Below are 21,362 nucleotides of genomic sequence, written 5' to 3' on the forward strand. Positions count from 1 at the left end.
AAGAACTACGATCAGTAAAAACTTTCTTGATGGAACTTTTGATTTTTAAATTGATTCTTAATGTTTTTTTACTTCAACATTCTTTTTTCAATAAAAATTGTTCATAACTATGTAATTTAATATTTATAAAATGAAAATCTTACTTATTTTACTTATTTTTGTTGAATTCGTGCTATAAATCAGGTTGATTTAATTTATTCTCATAATCAATAGTTCTCCGTGTACCGGCGACTAGGTCAGAGGGAAAAAAAAGAAGAGACGCAGACTAGCGTATATGCGCTCTATTGCCACGGAGGTCTCGCAACGAAGAGGCAAAACGCGAGAATCCAAGGCGGTACACTTTGCATTTTACGGGTAGAAAATTGCTGTTTTTCAAGTAATTAATGGATTTTGATCAAACTTTTTCATAAATTTAACTTTTTAATTTTTTCTGCACGTTTTATCGTATATTTAACCATGATTTCTTCATTGTTTCGCCGAAAAAATAAGTTTATTTTGCAGAATGGCAGCTCCAAAACTTGGATTCTTTGAGAAGATCGCTAACCTCTCCGGTGCTCTGTACCGCCACCAAGCAGCTCAATTCCCACGTCGTTTCGCCATCCTGAAGGTATGTTTTGATTGATTTTTTCTTTTAAAATCGGGGAAACAGACAACAAAACTATATGAATTGTTTTTACAGGCCGTCGGAAAGCACGAGCTCGCTCCACCACGTCAAGCTGACTGGCCAGCAATCAAGGCTGACTGGGCCAAAGTCCAGAGTTTCATCCAGAACGGAGGATATAAGAACTTGACTGTTAAGGTATGTTATCCGAGAATTTGGCCGAATTGAAATTTCTAACAAAACGTGTAAGCATGTGTTGTAAACACAGATGGTCATTCAAAAAAATATACCAAAGTAACCTCAAAAGTTCCATGTCAAAGAGATTTTCATTGGATAAGTGGAAAGATATCAGATGCGGCTAGCTGTGGGTATCTGTTCTCAAATAACTTGAATTTAAAACTTTCATCAGAGATTCCCAATCAATATGATCCGAAAATAATAATAATATATTTTACAGGAAGGACTCGTCTACACTGCCGTCACTCTTGAGGTTTTCTTCTGGTTCTTCGTTGGAGAAATGATTGGACGTCGCTATGTCTACGGATATCTTGTAAGAATTTTCTTCACTTTTCTTCAAATTTTCAGATTACAATTACAAGAAAACTCAATTCTTCATTTCTGTCTTACAGGTTCCATCTGACTACGTTTCCAAGTCCACCAAGAAGGCTGTCAAAGAACAAGAGGCTCTTGCTGCTCTCGAGAACTAAATTGTGAATCATTTTTTTAGTTCCTCTATTAAATATCGACTACTTTTGATAGATTTATTTGACGTCTTTGTAAAATAAAGTCTCGATGATGATTTCTTTTTTCAAAGTAAGAAGCAGTGATTTCTGCGTAATTTTTTATGTCTAGGAAAATTTCAGAGTAAATTGTGAAGACATCAAGAATCTGCTGAAACTAAAATTTATCTAAATTTCTGGGGCGGTATCGAATAAGCGAGTTAATACTTTGTCCCCGCGACAAATGTAACCGTAATACAATCTTATGAAGATGCTGAAAACCATATGTTTGGTAAAGGTTGATCTTATGAACAATGTTAGATACATATAACGACAAGAAAAATTCAGTTAAAGCAGCTTATTATAAATGCAAGTGCTCCCACGCCAAACACACCTTATCAGGGGATTCATTGTAAATTTACTTACTTACTTAGTTACTAAGTAAGTAACTAAGTAAGTAAGTAAATTTTAATTAAATTCTCCAGTTCAGGTCTTTGTTTTGATTGACTAGGGAAGGTCACCGAGGGACTGCAAAGTTATGGACCGTGATAAATATCATTGGAAAACTGAGAAACCGGGGATTCCAGATAATTATTCACTTTTTGCCCTCCTGACCTGGTACTTCAGAGAAATAAGGTTGAACTTCGGAAAAATAAAAAAATTATTATCTTTCTAGAGAATTTTCGAAATATTTCAAGACATTTTTTTGTGCGGGAAGGTAACAAACTAGCATTTTCTAAACTCTGATCTTGTTTTTTTGAAAACCAGGCATCAAACGCAAAAAGTGAATGTATTTTCGGAATCAGCGTTTTCTCAGCTTGAATAACTTAAAGTATAGCTCAATTAGCTCATGTTTTAATTTTATCAGCATTATAGTCGTGTTGTATTCTATGTATTTTTTGAAATAAAATGTCGAATTTTTAAGTTGATAATAAATAATGGTAGTTAAAGAAATCTTTTAATGAAAGCTGGAAATACTTCTAATATGAATCGTCAGAATCTTTTTGTCTTCATTACGGACCAAATCGAGCTCAGCTTCAACTCAAGCTAATTGATGCCAAGTGTTTACTTATCCCTTTTCAAAAATCTATGAAACTGAATCATTTCATTTGCAAATCCACTGCGTTTTCACCTTCCCTTTCCATTCTGAAGTCTTGCACTCTACTTGTCTTATTTCAAACTTGAACTAAAGCGAGTTTACTCAATGTAAACCATTTCTTCGAACCATACGCCCCTAACAAACAGCTCAGAGTTGTTTACCATTTCAATCTGTGATTTCTGAGCAAAGTAAGAACAATGAATCATCTTAACGGAACAATACAACAACGGCATGATGAAAGTGGGAAATATTGTCTCCAGATGTGATAAAACTAACATCTGATTGAAACAAAAAGTTATATTAATTTTGTGCAAGCATGAGAATCTATTCTTGGAACCAAATTGATCTATCAAATTAGATTCTCGTGATAAGAAGTTACATTAACACAAACAAAAAACTATAGTCCGCTGTGTGTAAGCGAAAAGTCAACACAGTGGTATATGTGACATGGGCCAAACAACACGAAATAAGTCAATAATAAAAGTGAACTTATCAACGACTTCCTATCAAAGTTTATTGACTCTGTGCCACTTTGGCAGACATTTTTTTGTGAACTGAAGGATTTTTCTGGCAAAACATGTGTTTACTTGGACGACGCAAAGCCACGGGCACATGTTTATCGAGTCCAAGATAAATAACTCACTAGAAAAAATGAAACGTATATAAAGGTCAGGAAGAGAGGAGTAAAACCACATCGAGTCTAAAATGCAATTCACCATTCTTCTAGCGGTAGGTTTTCCAACTCAAGTTTTGGTGAAAATAACATAATTTTTCAGCTTGTCGGGCTTGCCTCTGCTGCCAGTTACTACACCTCCACACCAAGTTACAACAGCAACTCATGTAAGTAGTCATATCTGACATGCATCGTCATCCCTACGGAATAAATTTCAGACAGAAGCTGTTCTTCCTCTTATGAATGCTCTTCTGGCCAAACTTGTTCCAATGGACAATGTATGAGCTCTCTTGGATATAATGGAGGATTATATTCAAACACCTACAACAACAACCAGTACGATATGAATAGCCAATACGGAAACCAAATGAGCAGCACTGGATCGGGACTGTACTGTACCACCTCTTATTCCTGCCGTTCTGGAGAGACCTGTATGAACAACAGATGCCAGAGCAGCTACTCCAACAACATGTACGGTAGCCAAAACATGTATAATTGTGAGTACTGATTATAGGAGAAACTTCTTATCCATTGATTTCAGCCGGATCCACCACCTGCCGCTATTCGACTGACTGCATGTCCGGACAAACGTGCTCCAATGGAATGTGTGTTGCTCAATACGGAACTTCCTACAACAACGCCATGTACTCCTCATCCACAGGAAGTAAGACACTTTTTAATTTCAGTTATCCCTTTGCACTCAACCCTTCCAACCCTCATTTCAGAACCATGTCTTAACAATCTCTCCTGCTCTAACGATGAACGTTGTGTAAACGGTCTTTGCGTTATCCACATTGCACCTAGTAACATTTTTGGTACTTTTCAAACATATTTATCTCTGAATTTCAGACTATTGTACATACGACAACACTTGTGGAGTCAACCAAAGATGCGTTAACAATATGTGCCAATCCACCGGATCAAGCTCCTATTACGGATCGGGTTCATCTGGATACAACACTTATGGAAATTCGAACACCTATGGATCATCCAACTCTCGATGCACATACAACTCTGACTGCGGATCCAACAGATACTGTTCTGCTGGATACTGCACCAGCTACGTTCTAAGACAGAAGAGAAGCTCTTAAATGTATTAATTGTACACTCATCATTCTTTTTTTCCATTCTTCTTATTCAATTCCAATAAACCATTGCCAATCCCCTATTTCTTTGCTGAATTTAAAATTCATGAGAGCTTCATAAATCTTCTTCAAAAAGTCTGTGAGGAAAGAAAGAAGAGCACGAATTGGAAGGCGTGAGAGAAAGATTCAAGCTTTTTTACTCTCAAGACAATCTGTCTTTGTAAAAGCCGATGCATGTGTCATAAGATTGATGATGCGAAGGTTTGGTATGAGATTGCACATTGTGACAGAATATTAAAACGAATAGAGATTACACATTCCAGATGGCAAGATAAGTATAAAAACGGAACCGAAATTGAAGAAACATAATTCGTCATCATGTTTTCTTGCCGAGCCTCTGTTTGCTTGATCTTCTTGTCGGTGAGTTAATTCTTTACCTGTTTACAACTCCAAACTTTTAACAGATCACAACAGTTTTTTGTCAATACCATCAAACATCTCAAGTTACTTGCGGAACCAACGAGCAATATTCTCCTTGTACTCAAATTTGTCCTCCAACATGTGACTCGCCCAATCCACAGTGCAGGTAAGATTAATTTGTCTTTCCCTTGTATTTTTGAGTTTTATTTCCAAGTTAAACAAAAACTTTTCGAAAAAAAGAAACACTTCAGAGTCGACTGCACCCGTCCATCTTGCAACTGTCTCCCCGGTTACGTCTTCTCCAGTACCAGACAATGCATCCCAGCCAATTCATGCTACCAACAAGTTCAGCCATCCCCAAGATGTCGTTTCCATACTGAATGCAGAACTGGATCCTACTGTGTGAATGGATTCTGCAGTGCTGCTACAGGGGTTTACACTAGAACAATCGTCACCTCATCCTCTTCATCAAGTTCTGGTTATCGTTCTGGTTATCAACGACAAATCCAAGGAGGATGTACATTGGATGTGCATTGTGAGCATCGCAAGATCTGTATCAATGGTGCTTGTGTTTATGCTGATCATTCTGACCGTTTCAATTAATTTTGTTTTCGGAATAAAAATAATTACTGCATCGATTTTTGAATTCTTGAAAAAGGTACATAGAAAACTTTTCACAAGCCTAAATTGTTCATTATTCAGAATTTACTACAACTCACTGAGATTTGCATTGCATTTACTTCTGCACCACTTTTTTTCTATTGTCCAAAAAGTGTAGTAGTATAAAGGTGGCTACCACCGCATCCAGGTGGACCGAGGCGGTGATCAAGATATTCTTTCAATAGTTAATCGAGGCGTAACAAGTTTTGCGTCCATTCCTAATGGAATCGTGAGAAACTTTTCCGCGCGTGCGGTGAGTTACGCTACCTTTGATTGAGTGCCACGTTCATTAAAGGCATAGTAGTAGTAACTTTTGGTTAGTGAGGGTCAGCCCTGTCTTCCAAACCATTCAATTTTCTCTTCTATATTTTCCTCTTCGTGTTATCTGGTGGCAAAATCTCGTCGCGTGCGCGGTTCCTTTTCCTGAGGATATACAAGATATATTGTTATGATAGGTGATGACACAACCTCTAAATTCTATTGTTATTCTTCCATTACTAACGATGATTGTTTATTTCTACACCTCAAGGAATAATAAAATTCTGGTGGTAGTATTAAAAAAAGAATGAAAATAGAAGAACGGATTAAAAAAACGAAGGAAAAAAGAGAAAGAAGAATGAAAAAAACATTCAAACTGCTCTTTTTTCCTTTTCTTTCTAGAGAAGACGCGGATAAAGCTCTCAAATATTTTATCGAAGCAGTCTCTAATTTTGTTTTTTTTTCTCGTTTTTCTTCTCCTTTATTTTTTTATTCCATTCTCATTGTGTTTTGGATACCGGATTTGGTTTCTGAAATCTGAGGTCTCGATTTTTTTCTGAAATTGAATGAACAAAACAAAAACAACTCGATGTTGTACCATCTCTCACTCACAATCTTCTTGTCTTATCACTTGTCACTTTTTTCATTTGATTGACCCCTTGTGCAAGAACCAACGCACTCTTCTCAGAGTATTGCATAATGGAGGAGAAAGAAAGAGAGATGACACTCTGGCATTTATGGCCCGTTCGTTGCCTTTTCTGGAGTGTTTTTATGGCTTATTTCCATTTTTGTTTTTATTAACGCCATGATCAGTATGTGAAATTCATACATTTTATTTCTCTGATATCATATTTTATGATTGACTCTTATATTTCTTACAGTATAAAACTTTTAGGTTTCTCAAATTTCAAAGCCAAGAAAATTGGGTCACAATTATATTTCATGTGAGTTTTATTAGTTTTTCAATGGAAAATGTTCAATTGAGCCATAAACTTCAGTTTATAACTTCTAATTTAACCACACTCGGAATCAATGAAGAATAAAGTTCTGAATTTTGATATCCCTATCCAGAACTTTTGTTTTGTTCTGAAAATAAAGAACCACAGAAAATAAACTAGAAACCCATTTCCATCCTTCTGGCAATCATTTTGATGGGAACTCCCGTCAACACATTTATATCTTGTAGATTCTAGGATTCGGTTTTTTTCCCAAAGAGAGAAAAAACAGAATATTCATGTTCCCAAGCTTTCAATTTCGTTCTTTCTTATTCTCCCCGCTAATTCAGCCTTGGAAATCATGACAGCTGCCTAGGACACCGAGTTCAAATTCAACATTTTCGAACGTCATTCAAAATGGTATGATCTTATAAAGATGAGGTTAATGTGTCGGCCTGTCATTGCACTTTTATTTACTTGCACTTCTCTACATGTGCTATTAAAGTACTATCGTTTTCTTTGGGATCCACATCACCTTGTTAGGTCTTGCAGGAAGTTTCTGAAAGTGACACCACACTCACACACAATGAAATTCATACCACCTCCAGCTTCTCTCAACTTCTTCCACGGAATTCTATCTCCTCTTATCCAGTTAGGGACACATATCAAATTACCCACAAAAATAATGAGAAGTGTGGCTAGAGGCCTCCAAGAAGAAACTACTTGAAATTAAATGTAGACCACCACCTCAGTGTTCTGTTTTGATAGAAATTTCCTGAACATTTCTTTTTTTTTCGAAATTCTTGTCATAAACAATTTACCGACAATTGACTCATAGGGGAAACATTGAGAAATGCGACCCATCATATTGTTTCTATTGTTATGTACAAGCTGTCTGTCCTCCTCTTTTTACTCCTAATCCGCCAAACGCCCTTCTAATTAGAGATGAGTGGCTTACAATAGAGTTGAAACGGAAATCTGAGCGTCTATAGTATCCCTCGGCTGCCGCCAACGCCTTTGTTACGAGGTGGTAGCGGTCGGTCCCTTTCTCGGGCATTTATTGTCACACAAACTGTATAATATGTAAATGAATCAAAAAACGAGCCACCCAGTGGCGTGATGATAAGAAAAAAAGGAGCATAAAATCAAGTATTCATTTTTTCTGCTACTGCGTTTTGGTCACCCACGTAAACTGGTACGATTCCCCACCGAATTTCAAATACTGAAAAAGTAGTAGTCAGTAAAACAAAAGAAGTCACAAAAGAAAACAATTCTATTTGAGTTCTCTCTCTCTCCATAACCAATTTTCAGACAATTGCATAGACTCCTCAGTTTGTAATCGGATATTCTTCTACTCCTGTGGTTTTTTATTCAGTTTCCTCCTCTTACACCAAAAATCGCCATGGGTTGCTCTTCTTTTTTTTTTTTCGTTTCTTTTTTCCCAATTAGCTCTTTTTTGTCTCTTCTTATTGTTTTCTAGTCATCTTGACTTTTCTCGGTTCCAGGTCCGTCACATTTAATAACAAACAAAATCCTTCAGGTTGAGTCGTCTATGCCAACAAAACCTTAATTCGATTCCCCCCTTCAATTTACCTTTCTGCCTTTTTCCTTTGAATCGAATTGGGCTCTTTTTATTTCACAGTCGTAAAAAAGACGAGCTCTTGTTGAAAATTGAGATGGCTAATGGTTTCATGCAGGACGAATGCACGTACCTTATACTGAGAAAATTGGTTTTTTGGAAAACAAGAAGGATTTCTTTTTGCATATCCTGACTAAGAGATATCTCAAGCTTAGAAAAATTCTGAAATGATCTGAAATGTCAGTGTCAATTCACCCACATATTTCCACCGGAACAAGCCAATTGTTCTTGATTGAAGAAAAACCAAATCGAAACGACCCCTCCCTCCCCGTGATTTTCAGAATGCGTGGGATATCCGGATTCCATACTGTAAATTTTAAAGGTCTCTCAGAAACAGCTCTCATATGACTCAATTTTGCCAAAAAATGTTGTGCAACCCACGCGGCATCACTTTGCTGCTATCAGATGGCCGGAAAACACTCACTTTAATTCTTTTGTATAAAAGTGGACAAGTTTCTAGTTTTGTTAGCTGCAGAAGGATGTTAGCAATATTCTATCTTGGTGTTCCCAAATTTCAAATATTTCGTCATTTAGTTGATTTTTAGCCCTGTTTTTTTAGCATTCAAATCACAAGAATCGTATTCGAAACAATGCATGACTCACATTTTCAAAATTTTGGCCCGCCTCCGTTTTTTGAATAAACAGATTCAGCCCCTCTAGAACGACCATTCGAATCATACTGCCGCCTTGCTGAATGGTGACCCGTTTTCATCTCTTTTCTTATATTTTTTGATTTAAAATTTATCATTTCTTCTTTTGTCTTCTAGTTTTGGATAGAATTTCTAACTAGATCCCAATGTTTTCTCTAGTACTGCAGTTCCCGCTCCGCAAAGTGACTCATTTTCAAAGACCCACTACCAGAATTTAGAAACTGATCCGCCCACATCCCCTCATTTCACATTAGGTCAGTTCCCATATACCATTTCGTTTTCCTACCGATGGTAACAAGCATCGAAGAGAAAGTAGGCGGTCCTTTTTCGGTTTGTCGCAACCGTCTGGCTCTACCCTAGTGCGCGAGGAGAGGGCGGGCGTAGGAAGAATCGGGGGGCAGCGCACTCATACACTATGCCCTTCTCTTTTGCACACAGAAAAAGAAGAGAGAGAAAGGGAGACCAACACTTATTGTTGTCCAGTTAGTTTTCAGATGAAAACTTCTTGACAGTATATCTTTTTCAATTCCATGATAACCTGTTTTTCTCACTTTTTCTTCTCAACTCTTCTTGTCCCACTCAAGATTGCCACTATACGAAAGTGTCAACTTTTTGTTTTTTCGAGAGTCATATTCAGCGTTTTTCTCACTATCTAGCTTTCTAATAAGATGATGAAAACAAGCCACCTAGACTCTCCATTATTTACCCATAATTTCATTTCGCTCTCTTTTTTAATCCCTTGAATGATCCCATCACAATCCGCTAGAATTCTTTTACTTCTTTTTCCCTCTTCAGTGTCCATTCGCCTAAAAAGTTCACAACTATTTGTCATTTCTTTGCAGAAGAACTTCATTCTTCTCTTCGAAAATGGGACGACCACTTGCCAAGATGCTCTTCTTTTTTGCGACGTGCCTGCTCCTTGCTTCCGCAGTTTCTGCGTCAGGTCAGTTTATTTATTTCATTTTTGTAGCATCTGGGAAAAGGGTAAAAAGCGCGCGGGGACTGTTCATTTCACATCTTGAAGATCAAGAGTGGCAGGGTCCTGGGAGTTCACTAAATAGAATTGAAATTAGCGCTTAGTGTATCAATTGCAATAGTTCGAGCATTTCGAGTGGTTGCGCACTTCAAAAGTTTATCTTTTTCGACGAAATCCGCGGGTGGCGCGGTATAAACACGACCACCAGATGGATGATACAATATCTCAGAAACTTCTTGCCTATCTGAACTGAATCACCGCACAAATGCTTTTCGGGTAGAAAAGGGGACTAAGGAGTTTCGAAACATGTGGGCCCAGGGCGCGGCTCTTTTTTCCCTCGAGAGACACTTGCCAACTTTCTACTATTAGACCCTTTTTGTCGTGTCGCATCGCATCTTCCCATGTCTGGTTTTGTGGTGAAGAAAAAGGAATTGAGAAGAAGATTCGACATGGGTTCATGCTAAAAGGACATATTTTACGATGAGCCACTCGTTAAAACGTCATGTATAAGGGATAACATCTGGAAATCCGACCTCACATAAAATCTGACCTGATCGGTCAACATCTGAGTGTAGACGGAACACTTGAAGTGTCTCGACCAAAAAACATGAAGTGAGAAACTTTTCGTTTTTTTCGTCTTCACCATCCGGAAGTTTTCCCTTCCTTCCTTCGAAATTCTTCCTTCTTCTCTCCCAAAACTTTTTCTATGGAAAAAAAAAACTTCCAAAATGTTTGGTCGTCACGGCAATCCTGTGCACATCTCCCCTACAATATAATGTTGCCTTAGTATCGTTGCGATGCAATGCTTTTCAATAATTTCAATTGTTTGCCATGCTTTTTTGTTTTGTGTGAAGAAGTGGAATGGAGTGTGGAATGGAGCCCACCTTTCCCCCCTCTCAATGGCTTAACATTTCGGAAGCAAACAGGCGGCAAAAGAAATGAAACCTTAGGATGGGCCTCGTCATCGTCTTCCTTCTTTTTTTGTCCATTTTGTCCTCATTGATTGGCAATTTTTCCGTGTCTATTGACATTCGGGAGGAAAGGAGGAGTTGGTAACACAGGGTTGTGTGTTCAGATGCTTGCAAGAAGACCTCCAGCTCTCCGAGGTTCATGTACTGTATGTGAGCGAGTTGTATGTATTTTTTGCGCCGTCCGCCGATCAATCAGTTTGTTGAAATATATCCATCCCACTGGTTGCAATTTTCGATGCAGGTGGCGGAAACATGAACGAGAACAACTAAGTACATAGACTTCCTAAAACTGGTAGCAGTATAAGGGGTCAAGAAAAGAACATTGAATAGCAGGTGCACCACTTTCCATAGTAACTTCTGAATAGAGTTGACGACGCGGAAAACATGAGGGAAGCCCTGTCAAGTTTGACTCTTGCAGGTCAAAAAGTGAACGTATCCTATTTATGGAAAATGTTATCGTTTCACCAAAGAAAGTTTGATTTTCTTTTCTAAACGAAAGCACATTAATCCATTACGCATCACATAACATCGGCATTTACTACAACTCTGCTTTTCCGCCACACAGTTATCCAAATGTTTACCTAACTGCCTACAAGCATTTACCAGGCGGTATTGTCGACTTACTCAAGACTAGCACCCGTCGTTAAAATGATAAAAGTGGGTTCCCAGCAATTTTCGTTTTGGAAAAATATGAGTGAGCGACGGGTAAAAGAACACCTACTAAATCATGCGTGACACGACAATTAGGGCGGTTTCGAGTCAAAGAGTCAAAAGAATCGTGGAGGGTCTAACAGACCGACACGCGGAGGACTCCCTCCCCATCCTTGCTTCTCTTGTTGTTCGAATTAGAAACCCTGAATTATACATGAATGGTTTGTAAGGGAGGCCCTTCACTGAAGCCGGAATGCTTGAATTCGATAGTAATATGGAATGGTCAACAATGGTGGGTAAATGGTTGCAGAACACTGTTTTGATAAACACTCTCCAAATTGAGTCTTTTGTGAAATAGGTTTAGGTAATTACAGGGTTGCAAATAATTTTCAGTTTGACTGTCCTGTTTCTTTAGTTTTGACAACTTGTACCATCAAATCATGTTTGCTTAGAAAAACTTGAACTTCTGTTTTCTGTCGCTTTAATGTGAACATGCACAAACAATCAATGTTCTTCTTCCATTCATTCAGTACGGTATGAAATTTCATGTTTTCTTAACCAATAGCACGAGTCAACTACAGTGACTTGGGTTTTTACATGACCATCAAACAGATCAGGTTACATTTGGAAGAACCAGGGAGAGGGAAGCAGCGAAAAGCTTCTTGTAGTTTTCTTTCGTTAGAACGCAAAGTCCCCTGAGGGGGTTGGAGGGACTATAAGACCTTTTGGGGACGACGACAAAATTCGATTACCTGCCACTCTCCATCTTACTCGTTCTTTTTTCCCAGTTTCCCAAAAGGAACAAGCAACATGTATAGATGTTATTTACGTTTTCCTACCAAATAGATTAGTTATAACTGACCAGTTCTTCTTTTTCTCGGGGTAAACAAACATCGACTCTATCTATTCATCCAAAAAAAAAGAAAAAAAACTATCAGAATATTGAGAAAGAATTGATCATGCGAGGTGACACCTTGAATGTGGAATGATATATCTATGAATACGTTGAAAAGGTACAATATCGTGAGAAACTGCCGTGAAAAGAATCGACGATGTCTTCTTAGTTTTCATCGGCATCCATAATTTATCACTTTCTTCATTTGCTCATGAACCGTTGATTGTCTCCGAGTCTCGTGGCCCCCCATCCTGCCACCATTTCTTTATTCTCTCTTACGGGGTATTAGCATATTAGTAGTGCTAATGAAGACACATGGTGACAAATGAAACTGAGAGGGAGGACGGAGGAAGAGCAACAACAGATTTTAGTACACATAATTATTACCATTGTTTCTTCTTCTTGGTATACTTTTATGTAGCTTCTGGGTTGATGTTATGTCTCGTTATGCAAATTTCGGTGGTGAACCGGCAGGACTGGTATTCAGTATCCAGTGTCCGATGACACCTTTTCGGGTTGAAGAAAAGCAAATGAGCTCGAGACATCACATTGATGAGCGAGGTAACGGGATACTTGAGAAACGGTTGGTAAATAGTAAACAGAAAAAGGGAACAGTTTCTGTGAAAGTGTGAAATGAAAGAGCTGACACAGTTGCGCAACTTTATTGTAGGACTGGACTATATGGGGACCAACATATCGAAACTCATCCATACTTCTTATTCTAGTTATTTTTCCCATATCTATTTTTAGAATAACTTCAAAGTCGGTATACTGTTATGCTGTTTAATCATTGCAGACGTGGATTACCTGGAATACGAAGATTTCTCCAGAAAGAGAAGTTTGTTCGCGCGAACACGCGATAATCGGCTTATACCTTTGTTTGAAGAGTCTATGCTCTTCGGTCAGTAAACTTTCGTTCATTACGTTGAAGTGATTAAGAGCATAACACTACTGCCTTGCTCAATTAATAATGTGTTTCGTCGAATACCATGTCCAACGTCTTCAATGTGCGCGAAAAAGTGTGTGGTTTCTCTATAGCCTATGTCCATATGTATCTATATGAGTCATTTTGTGCAAACATCTATAAGTGACTAAATGAAATAGGTAATTGTGAGTGTAACCGAGTCTAAACAGATGACTCGGAGAAAATTTTCACACCCATGGAAACTCGATATTCAGTCATTTCGCCCACATTCTGTCTTAATTATATATTTACCGGAAACGAGTATCCAAGACGCTTCTAGCATTTCAAATGACTAACCAAAACGCAGGGGAAGATTGAAATAATGAATTGTACATGTTTCAGACAGCCCATCCTCAAATGAAGAAAATCCGATCGTCATCTCATCCGAAAACATGGACTACGACACCAACACTATCACAGTCAGAGAGGGTACTCCATTAATCCTATTGTAGAAATCATCTCAATTATTTTTTAGGTAAGAAACTGATGGTCAGCTGCGTCTTTGAAAGCAGTGAACAAATTCATAAGAGTGATCTTCTCTGGAAACAACCAAACGGAAACAATATCGATGGAGAAACCAATCCAAGGTTTGTTTCCCACTTTTCAGTTGTGTTTTGAAAATATTTGTCTAGTTAAAAAAAGAAGAAATAGGAAAAAAGGTGTTATATTTCCAATTCTTGAATTGGATATTTTCCTTCCGTTTCTGTTTTTCACGTCAGTCTTTTTTCAAGGGAAACATGATATTCAAATGTAGCTGCAACAAAAATCTACACAAAATAAAATGAAATGATTTGTGTTTTTTGCAGTCTCTTCGCAGTGGTTTTGAACGAAAGAGGTAGCAAACACCGTAAGACTTCTCTTCATTTCTCGTCGGTTCACACTAGAGACACTGGACACTACACATGCTCTGCAAGAACTGCTGGAGGAGAAACCTTCGAGAAAACGATCAAATTGGTTGTTCTTCGTAAGGAATCATAAAATTTAGGCAGATATTAAAAGTAACTAGTTTTCAGCAACGATCGAATGGAATGATAAGGAAACTGTAAAAGGAGCACTGCTCGGAGAGCCAATCACCATTGACTGTGGAGTCAAGAGCCCATATGGCTCCGACCCAATGATTCAAATGAGTAATGGAAACGGAGAACCACTCGATGAGGAAATCTGGACCATTGCTGGAAACGAGGCTACCATCCACAGTTTGAAAAAGGAACATGCTAACTTGGCAGTTTCCTGCATTACTATCGAAATGCATCAGGAAGGAAACAATGAGGAATTCCCAGTGGTTGACCGAAAAGACGTCAAAATCGAAGTCTACACTCTTCCAGAATTCAGTACGGATGAATCCATTCAGTACACCGTCATCGATAACCATGTTCGTGATGCTAATGTCTACTGCAACGTCACCCACTCCTTCCCACCAGTCCGCCACTACACTTTCTATCATAATGACGAGGAAGTCAAGTTGACTGACAGATTCAATATTTTTATGAACGTTGGACGAAACCAAGGTGCTCATCTCAGAATCCACAATGTCAATGAAAACGACTTGGGAACATACAAATGCGAGGCTAACAACATCAAAGCGAAATCTATCCACACTGTTCATCTCAGAGAAGCTAGTGAGTTATCCTAACCATTTTTTAAGAACGAATTATCACTGCCCAATAATTTTCAGATGCCCCAGCTGAGCCAAAAGTGACACTGATTGAAGCCAAGAAAATCTCAATTGTTTGGAAGGTTGAATCCATCGACCGCGATCCAGCCCTCCCAGTCACCGCCGTTGAAATCCGTCACCTTCGTGCTGGAACCGCCGAAGCTTCGGGTGTTGCCGATGAGGACATCTCTGACTCGTACTGGAAGAGCCATTCTATCTTTATGCAGAGAAATATCAGTGAGTTTTTTTAATTGGTTAAACGTGATCTCATTAATAATTTTCAGAGGAGGACGGAGTTTATGAGATCAGTGGATTGAGACACGGACACGAATACGTCTGGAGATTCCGTCAAATCAACGAGGCTGGATTTGGTAAAAGATAAATGCGCAATACAGCATTAAAACCTATTTGATTACCAGGTGAAAGCGTGGTTCTCCGTGCCAAGACACTCGACGACAACGATTTGGAATTGATGGACTCGTCTTCTACTATCACACTTCCACTCACCATTGCCACACTTTTCTTCGTTCGTCTTTTCGTCTAAATCAATCGGATATCATTCGATTTTTTTAAACATTTTTCTCCCAATTGTCAACTTTGTAAATCGGTGAAACTTCTATCTTTTTCAAATTCTCCTATCAATGATAATCCAAATATTTTCTCAACCCCCCTTCTCCCTTTCTCTTAATTTCCAAATCTTTCATTTCTCTCCTGATACGCAAGAATATTAGTATTCATTATCACATTAACGTGTGAAATCCATTGTCTATAGCAAACTATTTGATTCCCTCTTTTCAAGTTTGTTCAGTTCTTCCTTGTTAAGGCAACTGAAAACAGTACGGTTCGTAATGTTTCGACTATTCATCTGTTCATTTTTCTAGAATAATTAATGTTGTTCTTTATTATCAGTAAGTATTCATGAAATAAATTTCTTGGTCAAAAAGTTAATTGTCATTGGGTTCATCGCCGAGGTGTTTATGAGGTTGCGCCATGAGAAAGGTTTGCACGAGTGGTAGACCGTGATTCATCAACACTGTTCTTTTTTCCTCGACATATAAATTCTGTAAATATTCTCGTTTGTATTCATATTTTGGCAGAAAACGCTCACTAAATATAGTTTGTCGGAAGTCTCGAATGATAAAAATCAAAATAAGAGGGTCTAGGCCGGGATAGAGAAATGAGCAGAACACAATGAAGTTTGCATTGGCATTCAAGTCGATGTTGAAAAATGGAGCAATGAACATAACTCCTGTTGGGGCGTACATAAAAATAGAAGGGATGAGAGTCTGAAATTATACTATCAATTCTCATGTTTCAAAAGTATACTATAGACCTGTAAAACTAAAGCCTTGAAAAGTTGACTTTGGAGTTGGCGTGTCTTATTCGAAACCTCTTTGTGCTCGTTCATAGTTCTCCATGTAGCGTATCCACAATAAAACATGACAACAAAGGTCATCGACTGAAAACATGCTCATATCTGAAACCCATCTTTTCTCCTCTTACCATCACAAAATAATGAACGAAACATCCCAACAAATTTTTGATGTACACATATTTCACTCCATTCTCATCATATTGATACTAAAAGAGTTGATTATTATCTACATCTTATGATATAAAATTACGTAAACATATGCGATGTAAGATACATTCTCCTTTTTGATCCAGTTGTAGTGAGTTTTGAGTACATTACTGAACACAAACGATAAATAACCGTCTTAGAAAGTTAAAGATCACTCACCTGACTGCTGCTTCAGTGTATTCAGTATCCGGGTACAAAAAGTAAGAGACACTTGCCCACATGGTCACTGGAATACTGCATCCAAATGGCCAAAGTAAAAGATACGGCATGTTGAATAAACGCAACAGGTCAGGCCTGAATGAAAATTGGAAAGTTTTCAAATCTGGTAATATAACTTACTTGCAAGTCGCAAAGAACCGATAAACAAAATGCACTCCAGAAACTACAAAACTGGTTGCAAAGCAAGCACAGTAAAACGCTGAGTTGATTTTTCCAAGTCTAGTCGAATAGTTGAAGCGTTTACGGGAAATCAAAAAGAATGTCGCGTTTTCAATGTGCATTATCTAGATGTTTCTATTATTATATTAGTATTGATGATGACATACCGGTCTTAAAATGGATTCGATGATTGCGTAGAAAATCGAGAAAACTGAGAAAAATGCCATAAGGTACTTGTAAGTTCCCAAATTCTTTCCTCGAGTTCGAAGCAGTCCGAGAAGAACGATGTTAACACAAAATGTCATGGTAAAACCAACGATATCAGCGGTATCCACCAACGTAATCCAAAATTCTCCAGACATGATGCAACGAAGATTTTCGAAAAAGAAAACTGAAAAAATACATTGTGAAAAAGTCAAAAAATTCAAGATAACAAATGAATCCAATCTTTGGATAACTGTTTCAAATTATGCGAAACCGTTAACTTAACTTCAGTTTTATACCGACTCAATCTCAGTGGGCGTGTCACGAAGGCGTGATGTTAGAAATTTAAAATTTGTCACGCAAACTTTTGTACTCGGAAATCTTGTTTTCGATTTGACAGAATTCAGAATCCTGAATGAACCATCTGTTTTGCTCTCCATCTTCAATCATATGAATCGGTTTTGAGTTCTGATTCACGAATTGTACACTTATTTTAGTCTTGTGGTTTTTGTTATTCCATATGATTAATATCGAAAACAGAGTATTCAGTGGGACGCAGAAATGAGTATAGTCAGATATTTATCATACTGATCAAAGAATATTTCACAGAGTAAAGCTGAATCATAAAAAATACAAAACGTTGGAATATGATAATGATCAGAAATATTTTGAAAATTAATGTGTGGAATAGAAAGCAAACTAGAAAACTTCAATCAGCACTTTTTTTTAAAATTTGAAACATTCCATTCTTTTCATTCATCCCTATTTCTTAGGAAAGAAACGACGCCGGTGTTGTGGTGCGCTCTCTCCATAAACGGGGCATTCTTTCTGAAAAGTTGCAACCTCATATCATTCAAATTATACAGTACTAACAGTTTTTGATTTCATCATTCGGGAGTGAGGTGAGCATTGGAAAGCCATTTCAAACGCTGGATGGTTTACCAAAGCATTAATTCGAACATTGTTTGGTGCATGTGGATCACTTGGATCGGCAACTGATTTCTTTCCATCACAGAGATTTGTGGCCATCGAATAGAATAACTGCTTCAGTTTTTCAGAACCCCTGATTTCTACGATTCTTTTCTCTCGGTCGATATATTGTCTTTCAAACAGTTTCCAAATGATTTGCATAGCCAAAACATCGGCCCCATTCTCTTCAAAATGTTCTTCTGTGATTTCACAATCACCCTAAAAATCTTATAGTGTTTTTTTTCTAGCTAGTTATTCTACCTCATCAAATTCTCTGCATGATGATCGGTATTGCTCTTGAATGCAGTCCCTCGCTTCTTGAGAGAAATATAATAATAAATCCCGTGGGGAGCTTTTAATTATTGAATGAGATAATTCGTGAGCAATTGTAAACCCAGGTGATCCGAGCTGAAAAAGGAAGTTCTAGCATGATAACTTACATGGAATGACTCCCGACTGGCTCCACAAAATTTGTGATTTTTTTGGCTTATATGACAGATTCTGCAGAAAAAATAAGAAACCTGAAAGCTTTTCCGGTGACTGGACCTAATTTTCGAGATTTTTAGTTTTTTAGAAAATCAATTTTTTCAATTTTTTTTTCAAAATTTTTTTTTCATCATTTTTTTTCTCAATGTTCTCCCATTTGGCAAAAAAAGCAAAAACATGTAAAAAGTAGAAAATTTCATAGGCTTTTTGATAGGCTATGAAAATTTTTTTGGTCATGTTCCTACTTTTACCAGACCCCCGAAAACTGAGAGTCAAAAAAAATAATTTTTTCTGTGAAGTCGTTGGGCTGTTTTAAAATGCTTTAAAAAATAGAAAAACTCATGTAAACAAATTTTTCAAAAAAAAATTTAGGGGTAATCGCGAAAAAAAAAGAAATAAATTTTGTTGAAAATTTCGGTTTTTCAAGATTTTGATGGGTATAAGAAATATGTCATTTCTTTTGTTTAAGCTGTGAAAACGTTGGTAAACTTAAAGAAATAAATAACCACGGACTTTTTAAACCTGTATCAAGAAGTTTGAATGTTTCCTGATCAGTTTCCAATTCGTAGCAGAGGCTCATAAAATGCATTCTTTTGAGGTGGTGAAAATTTCAAAAGCTTGCACCGTGTTTCAAACTTCAAATGAACAATTTTTCTTTTGAAAACAAACTTAAAACAGATAATTTAACACGTTTGATCACTTTAAACAAAAATTTAAATTTTTTATTTTTTATGAAAATTTCATGTGGTCCCCCCTTCTGAAATTTTCAAAAAAATTTAAAATTTAAATTTTTGTTTAAAGTGTCCGAATTTGTTAATTCTTCTATTTTAAGTATGTTTTCAAAACGAAAGTCGTTCATTCGAAGTTTGAAGCACGTTGCAAGCTTTTGAAATTTTCACCACCTCAAAAGAATGCATTTTATGAGCCTCTGCTACGAATTGGAAACTGATCAGGAAACATTCAAACTTTTTGATACAGGTTTAAAAAGTCCGTGGTTATTTATTTCTTTAAGTTTACCAACGTTTTCACAGCTTAAACAAAAGAAATGACATATTTCTTATACCCATCAAAATCTTGAAAAACCGAAATTTTCAACAAAATTTATTTCTTTTTTTTTCGCGATTACCCCTAAATTTTTTTTTGAAAAATTTGTTTACATGAGTTTTTCTATTTTTTAAAGCATTTTAAAACAGCCCAACGACTTCACAGAAAAAATTATTTTTTTTGACTCTCAGTTTTCGGGGGTCTGGTAAAAGTAGGAACATGACCAAAAAAATTTTCATAGCCTATCAAAAAGCCTATGAAATTTTCTACTTTTTACATGTTTTTGCTTTTTTTGCCAAATGGGAGAACATTGAGAAAAAAAATGAAGAAAAAAAAATTTTGAAAAAAAAATTGAAAAAATTGATTTTCTAAAAAACTAAAAATCTCGAAAATTAGGTCCAGTCACCGGAAAAGCTTTCAGGTTTGTTATTTTTTCTGCAGAATCTGTCATATAAGCCAAAAAAATCACAAATTTTGTGGAGCCAGTCGGGAGTCATTCCATGTTAGTGCTATTGCCTAACCTTCGCAAAACGACTCTGAGTGTTAATGAATATTTGATACCACATTTCTCCGACCATTATGTGGGGATACAAAGTGCCAGCACCTGCAGTACTCATTGCTACGATTTGGTTTGTAATTGGAACTGTTTCAAAATTTTTCTTGAATCTTGCTTGATAGAAACAATACTCCGAAATGTATGGGCTAGTGACATTGGCATAATTCTGTTTGCATTCAGTGTAAAGATTGTTGCAATCGATAAGTACTTTCGCAATTGAGGCCCGTGTAACGTTCATAACGTTTGTGACATCAATTTGATTGACAATATCAGCAATCGATTCTGATACATTGTGGTTTCTTGTCCAAGGTGTTGCCTTTAATGAAAAAAGTAAAACGTGGTTACTGTGACTCATACCATAATTAGTTCAATGACAGCATCTTTCAGTTCCAGGAAAAAATTATTCATGTTTTCCAACGAGTGGTCATTATGAGTCTTCAGGAACATGTCCATTACATGGATATTATGTATCGCTCCCTGGACATATTCCAAAGGTTCTGACTGTAAAAATTAGTGAACTGACATTTTGATTATTTAAGGCTTACAAATTTAAGTTTGTTGTTTATGAGTTCTACAAGATAATTTTCTACTCGATTACAATCAGGGTCTTTTGCAAGATGTGTTAGGCAATAATGACCGATACATTTCTCGTCTGTTCTTTCTCCGGACCATTGAGTGATCAGTGGTTCCAATTCTGCTAGAAATGGCAATGTATCTTGACCGGATTCACATCTGAAACAATAGAGTAGAAATTGTTTTACTGAAAAAATGTTACATTTCTTTGAATATGTCTGGGATGAACTCTCCCATATTCTCCGTATACTCGGGAAACCCGTTGATTGCGATGTTCTTAAAAATCACACTTATTGGAAAAATAATTTTCCAGCTCACCTCAATATCGGGAAATTCTTTAGAATTTTCGTTCACATTAGACTTTTCCAGTTGCTCAGTTATGATTTGATTCGGTAAATAAGATGAACCGCCTAAACGGCAAGCATGACGATAGAAATCATCACAGGGGTCCACGTTGTGATCCACATACCTGAAGACGTAAACTTCATCGACAGTTTTGTCTGTGAACCTACTTTCGAGCTTCTTCGGAAAAATCAAAAGCAGCAAGAGAGGAAAGCAAAGTGAAAAACAAATATGTTTTCATTTTTTCAGAGGTTTCATGCGTCAAAGTTTTTTAGTTTTTATACTCAATTGGAACAAAAGCAATGTTTAATTAATGAAATATCAAAATTAATTTTCATGAATGAACATTTCGTAGATTGGTATCACATTTTGTAGATT

The 21,362-nt window shown here is 37.0% G+C and overlaps 6 protein-coding genes across 6 annotated transcripts; 4 read left to right on the forward strand and 2 right to left on the reverse strand.

Moving 5' to 3' along the window:
• Positions 1 to 502: 502 nt before the first annotated feature.
• Positions 503 to 1,308, forward strand: GCK72_024658 (uncharacterized protein; the record flags this gene model as incomplete). The annotated part of the gene is made up of 4 exons (XM_003117642.2): positions 503 to 607; positions 680 to 799; positions 1,059 to 1,151; positions 1,231 to 1,308. 4 exons carry the CDS (start codon positions 503 to 505, stop codon positions 1,306 to 1,308), a joined length of 396 nt encoding a protein of 131 aa, XP_003117690.1.
• A 1,816-nt stretch (positions 1,309 to 3,124) lies between these two features.
• GCK72_024659 (uncharacterized protein) lies at positions 3,125 to 4,183 on the forward strand (the record flags this gene model as incomplete). The annotated part of the gene is made up of 6 exons (XM_053735981.1): positions 3,125 to 3,148; positions 3,196 to 3,259; positions 3,311 to 3,589; positions 3,634 to 3,756; positions 3,818 to 3,895; positions 3,942 to 4,183. 6 exons carry the CDS (start codon positions 3,125 to 3,127, stop codon positions 4,181 to 4,183), a joined length of 810 nt encoding a protein of 269 aa, XP_053579547.1.
• Positions 4,184 to 4,555: 372 nt separating this feature from the next.
• On the forward strand, positions 4,556 to 5,200 carry GCK72_024660 (uncharacterized protein; the record flags this gene model as incomplete). Its single annotated transcript, XM_003117906.2, has 3 exons — positions 4,556 to 4,597; positions 4,642 to 4,763; positions 4,849 to 5,200. The coding sequence occupies 3 exons, from the start codon at positions 4,556 to 4,558 to the stop codon at positions 5,198 to 5,200; spliced, it is 516 nt and encodes a 171-aa protein (XP_003117954.2).
• Positions 5,201 to 9,606: 4,406 nt separating this feature from the next.
• Positions 9,607 to 15,394, forward strand: GCK72_024661 (uncharacterized protein; the record flags this gene model as incomplete). Its single annotated transcript, XM_003118160.2, has 8 exons — positions 9,607 to 9,682; positions 13,539 to 13,625; positions 13,672 to 13,783; positions 14,003 to 14,160; positions 14,210 to 14,815; positions 14,872 to 15,087; positions 15,135 to 15,221; positions 15,270 to 15,394. The coding sequence occupies 8 exons, from the start codon at positions 9,607 to 9,609 to the stop codon at positions 15,392 to 15,394; spliced, it is 1,467 nt and encodes a 488-aa protein (XP_003118208.2).
• On the reverse strand, positions 15,131 to 17,172 carry GCK72_024662 (uncharacterized protein; the record flags this gene model as incomplete). The annotated part of the gene is made up of 9 exons (XM_053735982.1): positions 15,131 to 15,212; positions 15,267 to 15,390; positions 15,959 to 16,136; positions 16,184 to 16,309; positions 16,354 to 16,431; positions 16,476 to 16,542; positions 16,592 to 16,726; positions 16,772 to 16,935; positions 16,978 to 17,172. 9 exons carry the CDS (start codon positions 17,170 to 17,172, stop codon positions 15,131 to 15,133), a joined length of 1,149 nt encoding a protein of 382 aa, XP_053579548.1.
• Positions 17,173 to 17,776: 604 nt separating this feature from the next.
• On the reverse strand, positions 17,777 to 21,225 carry GCK72_024663 (uncharacterized protein; the record flags this gene model as incomplete). Its single annotated transcript, XM_053735983.1, has 8 exons — positions 17,777 to 17,842; positions 17,888 to 18,202; positions 18,245 to 18,391; positions 20,427 to 20,570; positions 20,615 to 20,801; positions 20,845 to 20,918; positions 20,961 to 21,111; positions 21,155 to 21,225. The coding sequence occupies 8 exons, from the start codon at positions 21,223 to 21,225 to the stop codon at positions 17,777 to 17,779; spliced, it is 1,155 nt and encodes a 384-aa protein (XP_053579549.1).
• Between the last annotated feature and the right edge of the window lie 137 nt (positions 21,226 to 21,362).

This window comes from Caenorhabditis remanei, chromosome X (genome assembly GCF_010183535.1).
Source record: "Caenorhabditis remanei strain PX506 chromosome X, whole genome shotgun sequence".
NCBI lineage: Eukaryota > Metazoa > Nematoda > Chromadorea > Rhabditida > Rhabditidae > Caenorhabditis > Caenorhabditis remanei.